The sequence below is a fragment of the Ornithodoros turicata genome, chromosome 1 (assembly GCF_037126465.1).
Source record: "Ornithodoros turicata isolate Travis chromosome 1, ASM3712646v1, whole genome shotgun sequence".
NCBI classification, from domain to species: Eukaryota; Metazoa; Arthropoda; class Arachnida; order Ixodida; family Argasidae; genus Ornithodoros; species Ornithodoros turicata.
This window is the reverse complement of record NC_088201.1, coordinates 133,415,132-133,437,845: the sequence shown is the minus strand read 5'-3', so window position 1 is coordinate 133,437,845 and position 22,714 is coordinate 133,415,132. Positions and strand designations below refer to the sequence as shown.

The 22,714-nt window shown below is 44.9% G+C and overlaps 1 protein-coding gene across 1 annotated transcript in view; it reads left to right on the top strand.

The window, feature by feature from the left end:
* LOC135385509 (disintegrin and metalloproteinase domain-containing protein 10-like) overlaps positions 1–22,714 on the top strand; it is a 147,267-nt gene that overhangs the window by 109,141 nt on the left and 15,412 nt on the right. Inside the window, exons 13-14 of the mRNA XM_064614861.1 lie at positions 465–670; positions 22,388–22,551. Coding sequence (XP_064470931.1) covers positions 465–670; positions 22,388–22,551 — 370 coding nt within the window. The remainder of the gene's footprint in view (positions 1–464; positions 671–22,387; positions 22,552–22,714) is intronic.

Genomic DNA, 22,714 nt, shown 5'->3' with positions numbered 1-22,714 from the left:
CATGACAATTCGCTGTTCGATGTGCGCTCTCACCTCGTTGTCGGCCATCTTGTCCAGCACGTGTCTTCTGTTTTGCACAAACTTTGGACCACCACGTGGTGAACGCGGAGGCCTGTCGCGTGTAAAAATGACGAAAAAGAAGTAGCGCGAGCCATTTATACACTCAGGAGACAGGAAGACCCGGTTTGACTTGAACACCCCTTGTACCATGCCTATTTTAATTAGAAGCCAGTCAACATCCTTATGTGATGCTGCCGTCACATTGACGTTTATGCTTTCGTTTCTGCCATGCACACACACAAACCCAACATAATATAATGATGAGATGAGGCACTAACGAACGTCCTTTCTATACATCATGTAGGGACAGCGGATTGTTTGCATGTCCCCTAGGTGCAGGTTCTGTCCGAAGGCGCAGGTCCAAATGATAAACTGCAAACGACTCCACGTATTCTTATTTTCAGGTGAGGCCACAGCGTGCGTCGATCCCTGCGAAGTTCCACAACTTAAACCCCTGTGCGACGTCCGGAAGCAACCTGGTGCAGCGTGTGACAACAACAACGGGTATTGTGACGCCTTCAGGAGGTGCCGTAGTGTTAACGAAGAAGGTCCTCTCACGAAACTGGAAGGTATCTTCTTCAGAAAGGAGGGAATTCGTCAGTGGATCGAGGTGCGCTATAGCTAATCGTTTTTCTCTTCTGGGGCGTAGTTTTGTTTGCAGAGACTTGCCACATAGCACGCTCCTAGCCAACCATCAGCACGATCGTTCTCTCCCCTGATCAGTTGAAAACGGGAGGTGTACGCCTTTTTGTGACATTTATGCAGAAATGTTAATTGTCGCAAAAGGGCGTACGGCCAGCGCTTTGCATAAATTACGAGTAATAGAGGTATCATTCTGCACAATGGTTGGCCTTCAGCCTGCTGTGCGGTGAAGCTTTGTTTTAAGAGTGTGGTTTAATTCGAACAGAACGCACGCGTACAAGTGAACGTGCATAGTGCATCACACAAAGAGAAGAAAAAGTGAGCAGCAGGCTTGATGGTACACATTTGTTGTTGACTCTGTCCAACACCCCCGTACAATTTCTGTGCTGCTCAGACTTTTCCCTACACAGTGCCTTTGTTAAGCAGTCTGTTGTCACGCTATGCGTCTCACAGTACTGAAGGTGGACTACATTTTCATCAACAAAATCACGAATATAGTTATAGCGAACATCTATGCTTTCGTCCTATACACTCTAAAAACTGAACTTGACCGCATAGCAGGCTCTGCGTCAACCATTGCCACGAATCACAGGGTTATCGCTTGTGATTCGAGGATAGAGGGAGGCGTTCCTCCCTTTTGCGTCAATTATCATATCTCCAAATTCACACAAAAAGGCGTACTCCCCTCTCTCTCTTCGAATCAGGAGCGATAACCCTATCGTTTTTGGAAACGGTTGGCTTACACTCTTAAAAATGAACTTCACCACATAGCACGCTGCTAGCCAACCATCATCCCGAGTGACATCGTTCTCTCCCCTGAATTGTTGAAAACGGGAGGCGTCCGCCTTTTTGTGACAATTAACATTTCTACATAAGTGTCACAAAAAGGCGTACGCCTCCCGTTTTCAACAAATCAGGGGAGAGAACGATGTCACTCGGGATTATGGTTGGCTAGGAGCGTGCTATGTGGTGAAGTTCATTTTTAAGAGTGCAGAGCGTGCTGTATGGTGAAGTTGTTTTTAGAGTGTAAAGGTTGATGTCTTCAGTCATCGTGAGTCGTATGCATCCCTGATTGTCGTCGAACAATGTTGTCGGTGTATCTGACGCTATCCCTAAGTCCTGCGCCAGCTTTTAAGCTGGCGCATCCAGACGAGTTCTTGGAAGTATCCGCTACAGCTACATACTCTGCTTCGGTGGAGGATAAAGCGACGGAAGCCTTCTGAAGGGGCTATGAACTCTACCAAGCTAGGTCGCCGACTATGTCGGCTCCAAACGACTCTTTCAACGTCTTGGCTGTGACACCTTTTGTATAGATGAATCTAATACATTCGTATCATCACCACATAAAGCACGCTGCTAGCCAACCATCATTCCCAATGACAATGCCCTCGCTCCTGATTTGTTGATAACGGTAGGCGGAGCCTATTATGTAACAATTTTATGTACGGTATTATGGTTACAAAATTGGCTCCCCCCCCCCATTTTCAACAAATCAATATACAGAATGATAGCATTCGGAATGATGGTTGGATGAGCGTGCTATGTGGTGAAGTTCTGTTTTAACAGTGTAGAGCAGAACGTTATGTGTACCTCCGCGTTGGCGTCTCATTGGGTGAGATAAGTATTTAAAAAGATCGAAACATTTATTTTACTGAGAAACAAGCTTTCGGTCGGAGTCCGTCCTTCATCAGGTGCGATGAAGATCGTACCTGACGAGATTGAATATCGCACCTGATGAAGGACGGACTCCCTTCCGAAATCTTGTTCTTCAGTAAAATAATGTTTCAATCTCTTTAAATACTTATCTTATTCACTTGCGACTGCTAGACTTCTCTCATTTTTTGCCTGTTAGTTTTCTGATTGGGTGCTACAATTCTTCAGATGACGTAACAATGGATAGAGGTATCTGGACGGCGGTACGTCTATACTCGCTCGTATCCTAAAAAAAGTACGTTTTTGTATTAACGTTGCACACGTTATGAAGGAGAAGTATTGAACAATAAATTGTAAACAGTATTACGAAGCGTAGAACAATATTACACCTATTACACCCGTAACTAAATACCTGCAGATAGGAGTTCTTACCTCCTTTAACGGCATTCCTGTCACACAGATGTGGGCGATAGACCTTTTCTGAAACGCAGCGCCATCTAGTGTATTCTACGCCAACTCAGGACCGCCGCCATTGTAGGGTACGTTCCGTCGTTCCGTCGCGTCGGATGCGTACCGAATGCCCGTTTGAACTGGGGATGTGGATTGTTCCACGATGCCATCCTATTGTTGCGTTCACTACTGCAAGCAGAGGGGCTACGTACACGAAAACGGGAGCAAGGTAAGTGACGTGTGTGTTCAATGGGACTGAAAAATGGGGAGCAATAACAGGAAAGAATAGAGACCTTATACCCCGTGCAGTTTGCCGACATTTCTTTGTTTATCCTAGGTGTCGTTTCATAACTTCCCGAAATCGGCTGCTGCTTACAAGAAGTGGATAATCGCAATAAAATGCGATGAGGGGAAACTATTTCGTGTCACACGTTCGACACAAGTGTGCTCGAGACACTTCCTGGAGTCCTACGTCCAGAACGTCGCTAGCGGGCACATACATCTCCACAGTTGGGCAGTACCATCTGTCTTTGACTTCTGCAAACCTAAGACGCTGATGAAACCTCCACGTCAGCGGGAAGTAGCAGCTGTACTGCCTCTCACCACAAAAGACCCTCAAGAGCCTGTGCAACCGCTACATGATATCACCGCGTCCGAAGAAAACCTTCCACCTGAGTGCACGCAGGAGATGGAACAAATGTGTGAGTGCGGTTTATCAGATACTGCGTCTGAACTCAAAGCTGCACTGGACAAAACTGTGAAAGACAATGACGCATTAAGGAAATGTTTGAAGGAAAAAACTGAAGAAGTATACCGGCTCAAGGCGCAACTTGAAACAGCTGAAGCAAAATGCAGTTGCGAATTGAGTGTTGCCATGTTCTCGTCAACGTGAAAACAGAACACCTCATCCTTCAGTTTTGTCAACGTCTTGTCACACAGAGAGTAGGGACATTTTATCTCCACCACACCATGAGGCGAGTCCTCAGCAGGATCGAAAACAACCCTGTCTGGTGTGGCTCCAAGCCACGGGCAGGATGGGTCGACATATAACCCACATGGCATGACACTAACATTACGGCCCCTACTACGAAGTACTTCTTGGTATCGCTGTGCAGCAACTGGCTCATTTGCAATGCCGTACCTAAAAAAGAAAATAGTTATTTGGCAACCTATTTACCAAAGCAACACAGGAGACCTAGCATATACACAGGATTTGAAGAAATGTATTGTAACGTGTAAAGATTCCACCATATTCCCCCAACCCTTATCTGCCGTCCTCTCGGTACTCCCCAGCGCTGCGGCAAGTCTGTAACAGAAATTTCTGGCGGGGCTTCACTGAAACCTTTTTCCTGTAGCAAGATGACACTTCGCAACACTCCTAAAACATGATTGCACGATCCAAGGCCTGCTGGACATTCGCACTTCCCACGTACAATGTTTCCGCTAAAGTTAATTTCAACTGCAACACTGTAAGGTGGTGCAGTCTTCTTCTTACTTCAGTAACATTTGGCCGTCACGTAGAACATCCCAAATCTGAAGCAGAAAGTGCGAATTACGTTGGGTACGTAGACAATAATTATATAATATATATAGACAATAAGTTATAATCGAGGCGACGGCTCGAACGAATGTATAGGAAATCACTATACAGTTACAAGCATTTTCGTGCTTACCGCTCCTCTGAGTAGTTGGCCTTCACGGATTGCATATCGACGTAGGATTCCACCAGGACATTGTAACTTCGCTCCATGTGCCGCTCAGTCGACGACCTTTCTTCGTGGTACGCGCGAAGACAGTTCATAGTAAGCAGCGGTAGACGTGACAAGTCGGTCTCCCATCCAACAACTGGGAAAGCGGTCATTTCGCTATTCCAGTAAAAGCGACTTTTGCAGAACGCGCAACAGTCAGTCAAATCCGTGCATGATGTATGACTACCCGGACAGCACGTATCCCCTACTGTGGCGGCGCCTCATACTTTCGGTTCAATGTTGCCGGACTTTCTGAAAGGGAGTACTGACTCGCCTAAAGAATACCCCAAGAGCAAATCCTATGTCTGCACGTGTTGTAGGCGATTTGTGCAGAAGAGCCCTCACTGCTTGTCGATATTCTTGATTTGTCTACAGAAAGTCCTACTCTCCCTTCAGCTGGAGGTAGCCTGGATCCATAGCTGTCGCCGCACAATTTGCGTTTTCCATGCCGTGCCGCTTTAGCAGCTCTTGTCTTCTTGCTTTGACACAGAAAAAAGCTTCCATCCTTTTCCCGATCGATTTCTATGCCATGGTACAGTGCGCGACTTCACAAAGATCCTTTGTCCCAAAATGCTGGCTGAATGATCTTTCAAGTTTCTGGTTAACCCCGTCGTCCTCATGGGGAATGATCGAGTCGTTTATGTACACTTGACGTACGTCGATTTGTCTGCATGTTGTGTGTAGTGACAAGGGTCGGCGTTACTTCTCTGCAATCCGCATTGAAGTAGGACTTGGTTCACTTTCTTGTTCCATAGCCTTGCCGACTGTTTTAATCCATAAATTGACGTACTCAGATTGCAGATCAGGTGCTCGGCCAGACATGTACAAGATACTCAAAAATGTATTTAAGATAAGATAATAAATACTGACGTTAAAATGTAATTAAGATAGAGTATAAATACATCAAAATTAAAGTAATTAAGATAGAGTACGAAATACTTCAAAAAGTATTTGAAATACAATTAAGATACTATTTATCCTTGAACGCAAAAAGTCACCAGTCACTGGTCAATGCAGCATGTCGCCGCTATGTAACATGAATCACCTAAACCCCGCGTACCACGCAAGCCGTCCCTGTGTGATAGGAGTCATCTAAACACAAGTCCCAAAAAGATGACAAAGGGACACCACGTAACTCCACTAAGTATATGTGACCCAGAACAAAGCAAACTTCTAGCAGGTCCCTGCTCGGCGAGGTTAGAATTCGGCGTTACCGCGTCAGGGCACACATAATAGAACCCTCACTCGCAAAGGATTAGTACACAAGGGCCAAGATCTCTAAATGGAGACTTCCAAGAAAGGCCAATGTCCGGGTCAAGTCCGAAGAACTCAGGAAATTTCCACTGAGCAAGCAAGATAATGGAAAGACGAGACACAGAAAGTTTGAGAGGGAGATCAAAAGTATGTAATTAGAGTATCGAGTAGAAAATACCATAAAATGTATTTTAAATAGAGTACAAATACACAAAACAAAAAGTATTGAGTAGAGTACCAAAATACCGCAAATTGTATTTAAAATACAGTATTTTAAATACAATACTCCAAATACGTACAAGTCTGGGTGCTCCTGCTTCTTTTTGATGTATCCCTGTGGTTGAGCCACGTATGTCTTCCTCTGTTATGCAACGCGTTGACTCGGTTCGTTTAGCCCTTTTCGCCAACAAGAAAAGAATAACAATGTTCCTACCTTGTCCAAAACGTCGTTTATTCTCATGACCCTCGTGATTCTTTGTCCTTTCTTTTTTATTTTTCGGGACCTAACCATCAAACCCACTCAACACACACACAGGAGAAGATTCCCCAACATCTGCTCCCCCGCAGTGAGCCATTGCTCACTTCATTGCACAGTCTCTAGTGGACAGAGAAGTTGCACAGGTGGACGTAACAATGTTCCGTCTGGTAATCCTGCTGTCCACGCTCTTACTCTTTCATCAGCACTGGGAGGAATGGTGTCTATCCGACACATCTTCCACAGATGTCTTGGTAAGCCATAGAAATCTTACGAAGAGAGGCGAGAAGGACCCACGGGGAGGAGGTTTTGAAGAGAGGAGAGTAAAGGACTTGAACGGGGGCTCTTCCCTCTCTCAATATATGCGTCCGCAGGCAGCTATATTATGGTTATTAGAAGGGAGAGGTTTGAAGACCGCCGGAGCAAAGCTGGTCCCGCGCGCTAGCCTGCCGCGCGGTGGCGCTGCCCGCAGCAGCGCAGTCAGTTCTGTGCGGGTTGCGGAGCACTGCCGGCGAAGCATGAAGTTCGCCGTTCTCTCCGGTATTTCTTAGTATCAAAAACAAAAAGGACGTACGCGCTTCCGAATACCGAGTGCAATGGCAAGTCATTAAACATTAGAATCTGGGCTGATCATTTTCTTCCGTTTGTTTCAGCCGCCCAAACGGGAAGCTATCGGTGGCTTTATTGTCGGACACGTTTAAGAGATCAAGTGATATGTCCTTGAAATAATTATCTTGCTCTGAATGTTTACCTATAAAACAAAAGTCAGATGCCAAGTAATGTATAAACACAGGATACTTAATTTATTTGCAGTCTTAAATACACGTCTTAAATCTACAGGTAATGCCTCCGGTTCTCAGTGCTTTATATATACAGGGTGTCCCAGAAAACGTGTCATTGAATTATAATAAAAAAACTACACCACCTAGAGTCATGCGGTCAATGGCATTTCTTCTTACTGGGTTTTTGCCACCTCCTCATGTGAATGTCGTGTAACGTAAGTTTAATTATGTAAATTTTTGCGAGCTTAAGTCGGAAATTTGCCTAGTAAAGGTCACTTTTTTACCCCACCAATGTGAAGAGCGTGTCTAATTTACTCACATTAATGACAATTGACAGGGATATTCAGGAGCTATCCAATCGGAAAAAATAGCCGAACATCATGCTCTACGGAGGTCGCACAGAATAGCGCACGATCAATTTTTCAGCGCAATCTGTGTCAGTCCGACGAAAGGAGGTTGGAAACCCAGCCCACCCCGGCATCGCAGAAAGAGATAACGCAGGCATGGCTTATCACGTCCGACAGGGTGTTTAAAAAAAAACGTGTCATTCGGACTTGATAAAAAAAACGGGGCGACGGAAAAATACGGGGTAAACGGCACTTGTGTGACAACTGAATTTGCCATCTTGCAAAAATATTTTCATTTGATTTTAATTGAAATAAATTGAATTTCTTTACTTGAACTCCAAAATTTCCCAAGTCAACCTAACGTTTTTTTTTTTTTACAGAATTTGAAAGCCCGTAGCGAACTTAGTCCGATCCATCAAGAAATCCGCTCGATATTGCAAATGGAACTGCCCAAAAAAATTCCCGAAATGAGGCTTCAAAGTTTCGGGTATTCAACGGCGCACAAAATCAGACGCAGCGATTCGTGGAGAGGAGGACTTGCTCCTGTCCCCATGAAAGATAGAAGGTCGAAAAAAAAACAGGGCGGGAAAAAAGAGGCGGAATCATTTTTGTTTGCCGCTTATCAACGTATGGTGGAATGTCACCCGCCTTGTTATCGGCGCGTCTTGTGCTGCACGCCGGTCCGCCGATAAACTGTTCTTCATGGCGACAGGAACATGTCCTGCCCTCCGCGCATCTTTGCGACTGATTTGGTGCGCTGTTGAATACCCGAAACTCTGAAGCCTCAACTTCTGGACTTTTTTGGGGCAGTTCCATTTGCAATATCGAGAGGATTTCTTGGTGGTTCTGACTAAGTTCGCTACGGGCTCTCTAATTCTGTAAAAAAAAAACGTGAGGTTGACTTGGGAAATTTTGAAGTTCAATTAAAGAAATTCAATTTCTTTTAAATAAAATCAAATGAAAATATTTTTACAAGATGGCAAATTCAGTTGCCACACAAGTGCCGTTTACCCCGTATTTTTCCGTCGCCCCGTTTTTTTATAAAGTCCGAATGACACGTTTTTTGAAACACCCTGTATATAAACGGCACAAAAATAGTCAAAACCGGAAACGCTGTCTAGGTGCATCGAAAAAATGGTATAGGCACTGCAGCACACACGGTTTAGCCCTCTTCGATTTGCTTCAATTTTCTTTCTGGTTTTGGCATTTAAGAAAAAAATGAATTCGTGTCATGCCGAAAAAACGTGTAACTGACTTGGTGAGTTCAGGAGAGCGCATGTGACAGCCAATCTGCTGAACATTGCCTGTAAGCAGAAATATATCGGTAACGGCTTTAGCGTGCAGCCGCGTGGCGCTAAACGAATGCGTTGTCCTATTTTCTAGCGTCACAATTAGAGCATACAGTGACAGAGATGGGCATAGCAGTTCACTCATGTCTCACTGTTTACAGGGTTCTGCAGGCAGTTCCTCTGAGGCACATTCCCTTGTCACCAGACAGGCGTCCTTGCATTCTTTGCAGTTTGTTGGAAGCAACCGTTTCCTCGCCACGTATTCTGCAATGCAATACACTAAACGTGCATCACTGCACTGCTCTGCATATCCAACATGGTCCATAACCCCATAAAAACCGTGATAATAACCGGCATACACGCGATAAAACCCCAACATACCTTGCATCAAAGTGTCTTTCACACACTGCAGAGTTCTCCTGTAGGGTTCTGTCAGCCCTTGGAGTGGCACGGGATCACTTTGCAAAGAGATCCGAAGAGATCTTATGAACAGCCTGTGAACTCCAGCCCTGCAATCTCATTCTTCAGTTCCCACTCTCACCCTCAACGCATTAACCTCTTGTTTTTTTGTGTGTTTTTTAATTAAGTCATCATCTTCTGTGATCCATCTCATCCTTACCTAGTAGTTGTTTTTGGGCACCTAAACAAAAATTAAGTTATGAATAGTATTATCCTTCTCTCACCGTTTGTTAGTTTATCCTTTATTTCATAATTATTTTCTGTTTTATTTATTTTATTCTTCTTTCATTTATTTTTCTTTTTTCTTTGCGGGATAGCAAGGGCGTCCTGTTTGGCTGACCGTTCCCCCTTTTTTTTCCTTTGATCTAGTAAATATAGTCCCCCCCCCCCCGCTCCAGGGAGGATGGTGCGCGGAAAAGCGGAACCTTTTCCGTGCAGTTCTTGCGTAGCCACCGTCGCGAGTGGGTATAAAACACCATCTTTGAGTTTTCTTCTTTGTCGACGGCATGTCATCTCACGCGTCGGTCCTCGGTCGCAACACCTGTCGATAACTTCACTGCGCAACAAACTTTTAGCGTCCGAAACCATCAAAGACAACTTCCTCCTTCGGACGCTCGTACTATGGTAGCTAGAAAGGGTGGTACCTCGACCGGCGCCGCTTCTCCCGTACATCGCAGCATGCGGCCGCTGGAAGACGGCGCCAGCGGGCGCTGGGAGTCTGAGGTATGCGATGTTCGCCCCGCTCGCACGTATCTCTCGACAAGTGATGATTTGGTTCTCTCAGCGCACAGGGACGACACCTGGGTGCCTGGGCAACGTAAGTAGCGTGCCAAACACTGTTTTGTGCCTGGCTGCAACACTGGATACTGTTCCGCAACCGGAAAGTTCGCGCTCTTCGCCGTTCCGCAGGACCCAGAAAGGTTTCAAGAATGGAATCAGCGTATACCAAGAGCAGACATGCCTCTCCAAGGGCATTCGGCCGTTTGCGAATGACACTTCGGCGAGCGTTATATCGTGCGCTTTTACGCCAACGCACCAGTCGTAAACGGCAAGATCGAGCCGATGAAGCGTGACCGGCCTACCCTGAAAGATCATGCGGTACCCACAATATTCCCGGACCCAAAAATTCCCGCACAAATTTCAAGAAATTGCCCGCTCAGCGCAAGAGGAGGGACCGCAACGTGGAGTCGCCAGTGCCTTACAAAAGAAGGAATACATCTGATCCTGACATGGGTGATGAAGCGGCAGACGCCGGGAATACTTGTTCTTGGTTAAGGGGTAGGAAATGTTAGCCATCCTGGGGGAGGCTTGCTATCGTCGCAAGAGGCTTGCTATCGTCGGTTTCGAGGCTTGCATCGAGGCTTGCTATCATCGCTATCGTCGCTTGAATACGTCGGTACTGAAGTACCCTTCCCTTCTTCCCTGCTTCCTTTGAAGCAGCTTTCACAAGATCTTTCAACATGTACAAATTACATCCTGACAGCCTCCATGAGTTGACCACCAAGTTGGTTGTGAGCTCCACAGAAATGAACTAACAGGTGCTGTGTGCAAGTTTTATTTGATCACTAGGCTTTATTTTTACGTAAAGGGCGTAAACCTCGACAGACACAGAGAAGAGTACGCAGGAATATGTCCAAACGGTCTCGACAAAACTAATGTAGCACGCAGGAAGACCAGGCCAAGCGCTTTATTTATTTATTAGTTATTATTTATTGAATATTTATTTTATTTCCGTTGCGGTAGCTGCTATGCTAGTGGCCAGGACTTCTGGGCAGGGCTGTAAGAATGTTCTAGTCATAAATAGTCATAAATGTATTCTGTTTGTACAGTAAAGTACCGTTATTGCTGAGGAAAGGGCGGATAACTAAAAGGTATAACATGTAATTGGAGCAGCCGCGGGAGCTTTTTGTGCTCGCTAGAATCTGTCGGCTGTTATCGTACGAATTGCGTTTTTTGTTATCATGTGAAAACACCGCATTTGTTCAGGAATATACGTAGCCCCTGTTCGTAGTGTCTCGCCTGAAAATAAACTCGCAAGAAAATGCTTCCGAACGCGATTATTGGCAAAACTCATCGAAATGCGAACCGCCGACTGGGGAAAGAGCGCATACCTCCGGCTCGCAGCGCAATCTGCGCCTTTCTTCCAGCGGGAGCGTGCGCGTCTCTCGCTGGTCGGGGTACCACCCTTTCTAGCTAACATACTCGTACTCCAAACTGACGGCGCCCTGCGGCGCCCCTGATGGAAGCGCCGGATTGTCCCCTCGCGGCGGGATCGCGCAGGGGGGCCACGCTCTCTCGAAGGAAACGCGCGGCGGTCTTGAAACCTCCCCTTCTAGTAACCATAGCTATATTGAATCAGCCAAGGGAACGTGGCTATTTTTAGCCGGTGAAACAGGCGCAATTCCGGAAACGCAACGTTTGCTCCGCTGCTTCCGTTGGCCACGGATTTTGTCACTGTCCGCTCCTATCCAGGCTCGTAGCGAAGGCTGGTGGAGGCAACGGCGGAGACAGTGTGGGGTGGTGTCGGTGGTGTGGTGTTGGCGAAAGTGGTGACCGCGTCCCCATTTGGGGACCGCGTCGTGTCTGTGTTTATTCGTGTCTGTGGTATGGTGTCTGTGGTATGTAAAACCGACCGAAGCCCAGTGAAACACGTCTGAAACACGACATTCTGTGTTGCCATCTGGTGACGCGAAAGCAAAATCGCGCGGACCGTATCCTTCCGCCGATTAAGCTTGCGCGTGCGCACCGTACCCCCTGGTGGTCCCTCTGTCCTTTTTACTTTCATGGACCGCTGACTTATGGCATGGCCTTGGGGACCAGAACAAAAGCTTACTTAGCTGCTCGTAAAGGGATTATCGGCTGAGACAGCATTGTCGCAGCCCGCGTAATGTAAAAATAAAGCTCAAGTTCGCTAGTGATATCGTTCTCTAGCTGCTAGTATTTTTCTGCAGTTGGCCAGACACGAGTTTTGCAGTTGTCCCCTGCATCTTTTCTGTGTCGATGTTTATGTTCTATGAAAGCTGTACACTCATTTATTCACTGTTTCATGGCCCGTATAACTCCCCTTTTGCTGAAGATACGGTTCATGGACATCGAGAGTATGAGAGAACAACTGCAAGGTCTGTGACTGACCTACAATAAGAAAATACCATACTGGAGCGTCGTCCAAAGATGTCATTTATTCATTTGACTGATTTATTTGTCATGAATGTTTATTATTTGACATCAATGATTACATGAAAAAGGGTTGGGTATTAGGGACGAAAGAGAAGACGTTTACGAGCAAGCGGATTACACAGAGATAAATGTTCCTTAGGATAACGGCATTTACAACTGCAGTTTTCATTGTTCTTCTCTTTCTTTCTTTTATCGATTTTTAATTTTTATTTTACTTTATCTTTTCATCAACGCTTCAGGTGAACCAATCAGAAAAATTGATCAAACGACCGCTGCACCATTATTTCTGCCCACGCAATGAGGAACCATCGTCCCCGGACAAAATGTCCCTAGCTGACTGCGGAATGAAAGTTAAATTTTGAGTTCTTGTTACACTGCCGTTGCTGGCTTCTGTGACGATACATGTCTGTTTTCATGCTGTCCCGTGGGGATTGTGGGTCCTGGGCCGACATCTCTCTCAATGGAATTTTTCGCAAAGTCGCACTTTGCTACTCCGGCAATGAGGGTTCGCAGGTTATAATAGGGCGTAGGGAGTCACCAATTTACACATAATCATGAGTACACGCACAAAGCCACTAGTTTTTTCACGTAAAGTTATAGATAGCAGAACTGCAGATAGTAATCAGCATGCCAGATCTAGCGCTGCAACCTGTTAGTTTACATGCGTGTATTACAATGTTGAAAGGAATGTTGGAAGCACATATATTCCACCACCACATTCTCTCTCTCTCTATGTGTGTGTCAAAGTTCATTTCCTTACTCACGATAAACAACGAGTAAGAAACCACACCCAGTTACTCTGGGAAGAAAATGTCCCCGGGGAAAAGGGGGATCCGGACATTTCGGTGCAGGACATTTCGGTGCACGGGCATTTCGGTGCACGGGCATTTCGGTGCACGGGCATTTCGGTGCACGGACGTTTCGGTGCACGGACGTTTTGGTGCAAAACGTTGCTGAGGAATTCCGAAAAAATGGTCCCGGGAATGGCTGTCACAATGTCGACATATCGTAATAAAACAAAGGGAAGAGGGCGGGTGGCATCGGAAGTAGTGTTGTCAAGAAATTTTGTTTACATAGAGGCGAATGTGCTTTATGTATTTTTTGTGCACTATTATAGATTTCAGACCTAATCTGCATGTGTTCGTGGCCTGTTGTAGCGCCCTATGTTCTGAATATTTTGCGCCCCATGTTCTGGTAGGTGCTGTACCGATATTCATTTTCTAGTTTCTTCTTTCAAGAGCAGATGAAGAACTGCTTTTTAATGTTGTAGTGAGTATTATCTCGAAGGGGGCATCTTCAAGGTACGGATATTATGCAATTGAATTCCGTTTGTTTAGGACGTGCCGGTTACATCTTTGGTGGAAGCATTTGACTAGACGTTATTCCCCTTGTATTCCAACATAATTGTTCCTTGGTAATGGCCATGTACTTTCAAGGCCTAAACAACCATATATCACCGTGGTGCCCCTCCAAAAGCTGTTAGACTCTCTAGCCATAAACTGGTCGTCCTTTCAACAGTAAAATCAATACTTTCACGACTAATGATGCACTTATGCTTCCTAGGCATGTCGAAGAGGCGGTTGTGGAAAGTATTGCTAAAGTAAGATGCGATAGTCATAAATTTAATTTTAATAATCAACAATCTTTTGCTTGTCGACTTTTTAACATAGTTCATCTCAATGAATCAGTGACGGAATGGCCATAATGCGATAAAACGGCTTGTTTCATGATTGAAGACTTTTTGTTCCGTTTATGCAAACTTGAAGAGCCACGGGAACGTGCACATTTTCTATTCAAACGGGAATACAGCACTCTTAAAAATGAACTTCACCCCATAGCACGCTCCTAGCCAACCATTATCTCCAATGATATCGTTATCTGCCCTGATTTGTTGAAAACGGGGGGCGTACGCCATTTCTGTGACACTTATGCTGTTCATAATTGTCACAGAAAAGGCGTACGGCCACTGTTTTCAACAAATCAGGGCAGATAACGATACCATTCGAGATAATGGTTGGCTAGGAGCGTGCTATGCGGTGAAGTTCATTTTTAAGAGTGAGGAACTGCTATATTCCCTCTGAACACTGAGACATGGTAACTTGGTAACATTTTGGAATACAAGCCCTTGTATATGATTAGACGTTATATCCATGGGAATAACGTCTAATCATATGCTTCCGCCAAAGATGTAACCGGCACGCCCTCAACAAACTGAATTCAAATTGCATAATATCCGAAACTTGAAGATACCCTCTTCGAGATAATACTCACTACAAACTGACAAAACAATTCTTCATCTACCGTTGAAAAAACTAGAACGTGGGGTGCAAAATATTAAAGAAGAGAATGCCCCAAAAGTTTAAAAGCCATGACAAACCACGAACACATGCAGATAATGTGCAAATCTATAATAGTGCAAAAAAAAAATACATAAAGCACGTTCTTCTCTATGTAAATCAAATTCCCTGACAATACTACTTTTGATGCCAAGCCGCCCTCTTCCTTTTGTTTATTACGCTATGTCTACATCGTGATAGCCATTCCCGGGACTATTTTTCTCGGAACCCACGTTGCAGTGATCCCCCGCCGCTCTAACGCTTTGCACTGAAATGTCCTAGACCCGGGAAAAGGCCCCTGAACTAAACGCCGCACGAAACCTAGCGATCGGCACGAATATCAAACGCGTGTATTATGCAAGATGTTCGGAATCTAGCCTCAGTATCTCCGTTGTATGAAGCGCAGTTATGTGATGTATCACTTGTGAGAAATCATAATAAGCATTTTCCAGTGCCTGTTACGCCTAAGCTTGCTGTTCATTATTATTTTATTACTTTATATCATTTTAATGTTTGTTGCATGTTAGCGTTGAATTGTCCAATGAGGAACCGTCCGCAGCCCCGCTGACGATCCCACGTTTTTTTTACCATCCACACTTCTGGATTAGAAATTAATCTTCCAACTTGTGAATGTGTTACTATGCATACCGGCTAACCTTTTCAGTGACTCCCTTCTCTCAAAGGTTAGCCTGCGCTACGGCGGCTTGCTATTCCCGGCTAAGAAAAAATAAAAAAGAAAGGAAGAAACAAATCAAAATAAGAAAACAAAAACGTAACAAACACAAAAGGAAAATAAACACGAAATTGAAAACCCGAGACGAGGTAGTGACAAAAACAGACAAACACAGACAAAAACAAACAATCACGGTTCACCCAGAAGGCCACTGAACTCGCGGGAACTGAACAACTACCTTTGTCACTTCACGGTGTTGTGTAGGGTCTAGCAAAGTAGCTGTTGTTTGAACGCTGTTTCAACGCAATTTTGAAACAGTGAGCAAGCGGATTACACACAGATAAATGTTCCTTAGGATAACGGCATGTAGAACTGCCAGCTTTCTCTGTGCTTCTCTTTCTTTCTTTTATTGATCGATTTATTTTTATTTTGATCTTTATTATTTATTTATTTTTCATCAACGCTTCACGAGAACCAATAAGAAAAGTGGATCAAGCGACCGCTGCACAATTATTTCCGCCCACGCAATGAGCAACTGTCTTTTCCGGAACCCAAATTCACGTCCGCGAAACAAGGAAAACCAATGACAATGCTCGATTGCTTCGTACGATGATATGGCGTGGTTAAAAGTCCGACATCACTATTTACCACACAAACTCAACAAGTTTCGATGTCTGTCCAAATCATTTTAGGGAACGAAATCCACGTAAATTTTGTAGGCTTAGGCTTAGCGAGGCGGACGCGAGGGAACAGCACGTTAGTTAGTTGATTATTAGGTTAGTAAAAGTTCGGTGTTTGCATTTTCACGTTCAGGTTAGTCTAAGTGGGCTTTGGCAGTTTCCGCGCACAAATAGTCAGATAACATTTATTTACAGTAGTTTAGTTTTCAGCGGGGACGTCGACCACTTTATTTTGAGATACGCCCAATTTTTCGATACCAGTTTCCTGTATTTTTCATCTTTCGACACTCCTTGCCGGTTGCGCGTTGGATGACCCAGAACCTGTACCCGTCTGTCTTTGAACCGCGAACGAAGGTAGGCCTTCTTACGAAGATAAGGGAAAGCTCGGGGTCACTGGGGATTCTTCGCTGGACTAGTGACTCTACGCTGAACGAAAGGTCTAGTGTAATGTGAAGTACCCTGTGAAAACCAAGGAGTGTCTAAAAATATAGTACTGAAGTTTCCGGGTAATAATCAGCGCACTATGAGACGGAATTTGAGCTCCGAGACCTCCTCGCGTGTCAAGTTCCTTTCATTTTATCTTGTTCATTTATACATAAAGACTGAGTTCAATGTCTTTTAGGAGCTTCCTTCTCCTTCTTTTCTTTTTTTGAATAGCTATTGCTAAATGCAATGCATTTATTTAGGCTGATTGAGTGTAAGTATTGAGCCTATCAAAAGGCCGAATATCATAACACCAAACCATCAGAATGCCGAAAGCCAAAAGCCCGAAAAATCATAACGCCGAACTGTCAGAAGGCCGAAAATAAGAAGGCTGAAAATGGAAAAGCCAAAGAGACACAGGGTGAGCACTCCAGTGAATGACCACTGAATGGGATGGTGTATATTACGAAAAAGTTTTGTGGCTATTGTATTAGAAATCAAATAATTGTAATGCGTAGCATCTTGTGCTCGCAAATAGACTAGCCAGCGAAGATGAAAAACGCTAATCTACAACATGTTTACTACGAAAAGAAAGTGGGTTGTGGGTAAAGTGCGGTAATTGTGCACTAAGAGCCCCTAAATATAGGTGCAAGTAAGAACTTATATCTAGATAGCCGAGGAAGCACATCACAGCCGACCGAGTATTATCGTTCGCTTTGCGGATTTGTTAAAACTGGGAGACAGAGGGTTCTTTCTTTTTTCTTTTTTTGATGTGTTAATGAATAATTCAATCTACATTCCATTCAACGAGCAACATGAAATAGAGTTCGCTGCATTAGTTCACTAGCGATATCGTTCGCGGGATGCTTGTATTTCTCCACTGTCGGTCAGACACAGGTGTTACAGTTGTCCTTACATCTTTTTCTGGGCCGATGGTTATGGGTTATAAAAGCTCTACACCCACTAATTCAGTTGTTTCATTTCCCTTACAACTCCACTTCTGCTGAAAATACGGTTCACCAACATAGAAAGTATTAGAGAACAACTACGACACCATTGTCCCGGTTGAGTTCAGAACTACGTCAGACGATCCGACGATACCCACGTTCAGCGAGCGTGAAGTCAGAGCCTCAGGATAGTGGGCATATGCGTTTCGTTTCATTGCTACGAATACAGAAGGTAATATGTCATTGGGCTCAGTATTCTGTAGTACTCCCCTTTATAAAAGAACGCGGCTACCATTCTTCCAACGTACGTGCCAGAAAGACGTATAAGGTAGCAGGACACTGGAAAATCACCAGGGATGAATGACCTCGTGTCGTACTCAAAATTTATTTGTTGTTGGAGAATCGCTTCCTCATCTTGCCGCGTTATCTGCGTTCAGCAAACTTTGCGAGAGAAGAACAGAAGAACAGATGTAATCGGTACAATGCAAGCGGCGCCGCGGGTGTAACCACATTTATGGTTCTTGTTCAATGGTTTTACTAAGCATTAGCATGAATGTTAATTAAAAAAATCCCCTCTCCCAATTTAAACAAATAACGATATAGCACTTGATCGGCTATGATCCGTTCCCCCAGCTGTTCACAACGGCGCTCCTGTAATTGCCGGAATGCGAAAAAATCAACGATGAAAGATGAAAGTCACTGAAAAGGTTAGCCAGCTGTAGGACTCGAATCCACATTTTCTGGATTACCGGTCCAGGGCTCTACCAATTGAGCTAAGCTAACACGCCTTCTCAGGGACTTCCAGGGTGCGTCATCTGAAGGGACAAACCAGCCACTTTCTCTCACTCATCCTCCTTTCACTCCTACATTTTTGCTCACTCGTACACACATTCATACGACGGATCGACGCAGGCGGCAACTGTTGAACATGAAAGAACTGATGTTCTGAGGCTGGAACAACATAGAAGGGACAAATCCATACAAAGCCTCAATTTGCCTAAGAAATTAACGATGAAAGATGAGAGTCATTGAAAAGGTTAGCCAGCTGTAGGACTCGAACCCACATCTTCTGGATTGCCGGTCCAGGGCTCTACTAATTGAGTTAAGCTAACACGCCTTCTCAGCGACTTCCAGGGTGCGTCATCTGAAGGGACAAACCAGCAATCCAGAAGATGTGGGTTCGAGTCCTACAGCTAACTAACCTTTTCAGTGACTTTCATCTTTCATCGTTAATTTCTTAGGCAAATTGAGGCTTTGTATGTATTTGTCCCTTCTATGTTGTTCCAGCCTCAGAACATCAGTTCTTTCATGTTCAACAGTTGCCGCCTGCGTCGATCCCGTCGTATGAATGTGTGTATGAGTGAGCAAAAATGAGGAGTGAAAGGAGGATGAATGAGAGAGAGTGGCTGGTTTGTCCCTTGAGATGACGCACCCTGGAAGTCGCTGAGAAGGCGTGTTAGCTTAGCTGAATTGGTAGAGCCCTGGACCGGCAATCCAGAAGATGTGGGTTCGAGTCCTACAGCTGGCTAACGTTTTCAGTGACTTTCAACTTTCATCGTTAATTTCTTAGGCAAATTGAGGCTTTGTATGTATTTGTCCCTTCTATGTTGTTCCAACCTCAGAACATCAGTTCTTTCACGAAAAAATCGTCCCGGGTGGTAATCTAGGTTAGAACCGGGTTCTAGGTTAGTTTTCAGGGGTTAGGTCAGTTTAGGATTGTTTTTGAGAATCCTCAGTCCATCGCATCGTCCTCATCACATTATAACTGGATATTCCGAAATCCTAAGCTGTTATCAAGAAAAGTAATTGATAACAGTACAAACATGAGCAAGAAACATCTACACTGTGTCCTTTGATTTTTGTCGAATCGTTCCTCCTGGCATCCAGAAAGAAAAAAGTCTATGTTGGGAATATCGCGACTCCCGCTGCGAGGCCTCGCCACTCGACCTTTCGGTATCTTCCTTGGTTGCGAAAGGAAAGTTAGTAGCAAGCGAGCTGGTTGGTTTGCTGTGTGTCGACCCGAAGCCTTTATCGCCCTTCACATCCTTTGTACGGTTTTGCAAACTAGCGCACCCAGGGAGCACACCGATCCGAGAAGAAAGGGAGTCACCTGTCACTGGGGGTTGTCGACTGACATCATTTTTCTGAGCCTGTGTAATGTGAAAGAAAAAGAAGGGAGAACATCGGGGAAAGGAGTCTTTCAAATATCTTACTGAAGTTTCCGGGTAATAATATGAAGTCTATTCTGCGACGAAAATTTTGAAAAGTATTTTGCACCAAATGAATTGATATATTTGATAATGCTTACTTAGCAGAAATATATATACCAAAATGTCATCTTTGCATGAATAATAGAGTTATTATCAAGGTAAATTGCATGTAAGCGACTACAGCAAACAAAAACAAAAGAAGAAAGAAAAGGAATACTGTTTCGAGCACTAGACTGGCTTTTCTGACTGCCTCAGACTTTTCCTGACTGGCATTGTAAGCGCTGTGTGTTTATAGCCTAATTTACAGCCGCTGGTAGATCCATTTGAGAGTCTCCGAGATACCTACATCTCGGGCGAGCTTTGATAGCATATAAAGTTACCTTTCCTTGGCCATTTCCTGATTTCTTAATTGGCAATCGCCTTGTGCTAAGACTCACTGCTGGCAACATTCGTTTATAATAGCATCTGTGTGTGTACTGACTACTGCCCATATTGCCATCGGTACTATCCGATCACACTTGTACGTCGGCATATTGTAAGTATGCACTAGTAAAACAATACGAAGAGCAACTAAAAATTCCATAATCAGTCAACACAGACGCCAGTGGCTCGTGGAAACAATAACTGTAGCATAAATATATAACAACAAAATAAAAATAACAAAGTACTCATATAGCAATAGGAGACAAGCAAAAAGGCGTGAATGTCTCGAATCGAACTGCGGACCTTTTGTGTCAAAGTCCGACACTTTACCTCTCGACAAACAGCGCAGAGGATTTGGACCGCCTTAAACTCGCGACATCAACCATGCACAATGGTGATTATTTCGGAGTCGGAAGCGAGCGACCGTGTCGCCATCAAGAATCGGGAAAATCGTGAATCGGAGTTGCTCCCCGACTGGTATGGCCTTTCTTTAGACGCGCTTTGTCTCGCATTCTGCAGAAATCTGCAGAAATCGCATTCTGCAGAAAACGTTACCCTGATGACTTAATCCAGCAAAGAATAGTCGTTCAAACTTAACATTGGCTTCAATTGCCTAAATGGCAGGAGCATAACGCATGCATGTTGTCTTGACTTCTTCGTCGCGAACTTAGCCGCATAGCACGATGAACGCCAACCACACTCTACATAGGAAAAGCAGAAGGCTACAGCATCGCACGCTCGGCGCCAACCATGGCCACGAATGATAGGGTTATCGCTTCTGATTCGAAGAGAAAGGAGGGCGTACGCCCTTTTGTGTCAATTATCATATATCCAAATCGACAAAAAGAGGCGTACGCCCTCCTCTGTCCTCGAATCAGAAGCGACAACCCTATCATTCGCGGCAGCGGTTGGAGCAAAACGTGTCATGCGGTGACGCTTTGTTTTTACAGAACAAAGACGGAATTCCACCCACATAGCACGCTCTTAGCCAATCGCCATCCCCAATGACATCGTTTTGCCCCCTGATTGGTTAAAGACGGAAGGCGTACGCCTTTTTGCTTTTTTGGAACACTTATCTAGCTGAAAAAAAAGGCGTACGCCCCCACGCTTTCCACAAATCGGGAGCGATAAAGGTATCATTCTGTGCAATGGTAGGCCTTCACCGTGCTACGAGTTGATGTTCTGTTTTTAGAGTGGCTATAGTCAAACGGCAAACTTAAGCCCCTAAACGGAAGGGCCGTAACTTCACCCACAGCACGCTCCTAGCCAACCATCATCCCGAATGACAGCGCTCTCTCCTCAGAATTGTTGAGAACGGGAGGTGTAGGCCTCCCGTTTTGAACAAATCAGGAGAGAAAACGATGTCATTCGAGAGGATGGTTGGTTATACACTCTGAGACAGAGGACAGAGCTTCGCCACAAAGCACGCTGCTGGCCAACTATCATCCAGGGTGACATCGTTCTTTGCCCTGATTTCCTGAGAACAGGGGGCGTATGACATTTTTGTGGCATTATGCAGTCCATAAGTGCAACAAAGAAGGGCGTACGCTTCCCGTTTTCACCAAATCAATGGAGAGAACGTTGTCATTCGGGATGATAATTGGCTAGGAGCGCGCTATGCGGTGAAGCTCTGTTTTTAGAGTGTACGAGCGTGCTACACTCTAAAAACAGAACTTCACCGCGTAGCACACTGTACACCGACCGTTGCCACGAATGATAGGGTTATCGCTTCTGATTCGGAGAGAGTGGGGGGCGTACGCCTTGTTGTGGCAATTTGCCTGTATGAAAATTGCCACAAAAAGGCTTCGTCTGTCTTCCAATCAAAAGCGACCGATAACCCTATCATTCATGACAATGGTTGGCGCACAGTGTGCTATGCGGTGAAGTTCTGTTTTTAGAGTGTACCGGTTAAGTTGCGACATTTCCGTTTGCAGCCTTAAGTTTCCCGCATACTACATATACACTGTTAAAACAGAACTTCACCACATAGCACGCTCCTTGCGAACCGTCATTCCGAATGTCTTCTGTGCAGTATGTGTCTTATTTGCTGAAAATGGGAGGAGGCGCCTATCTGGGACACATTATGCTTGTCCCAGATAGGCTCCTACCCCAGTTTTGAACGAATTTTCATGACACAGAATGGTATCATTCAATATGGTGGTTGGCTAGGAGCGTGCTTTGTGGTGAAGTTCTATTTTAACAGTGCAGGATTCAACCTACATTCGGTAACTGCCGAGCATGCTATGCCGGCACGGGTGAACTTTCCCCATGTAACGCTTGGTGAGAACCCTTGTCGATGCATTCATTAACTAGTGCGTGTGGTTTGTATTATTCCAGTGATTGTTATATTTGTTTTCAGAACCACGTGATACTAAGCCTGTTGATCTCTGTTATGGCGATTCTGGGATTAGCGCTTTTCATTCGCTGCTGCGCCGTAATGACGCCCACCAACAATCCCGTCATGCGTCCGGCCAGAACCTTCAAGGAAGGCATTGCGAGCCCCGCAGAAGTTATCCTCTTTGGGTATGTTGGGGTTCATCTTCTCTCTAATACGAGCCACTTGATTTTCATTGAGAGGCCATACCAGCTATAGAGATGATCCCGTCAGGAACACCGTCTTGTGTCTCATTGATCCACACAGCGCACTTGATTCCACAAGTACGGCAGCAATGAACAAAAGTTGGAT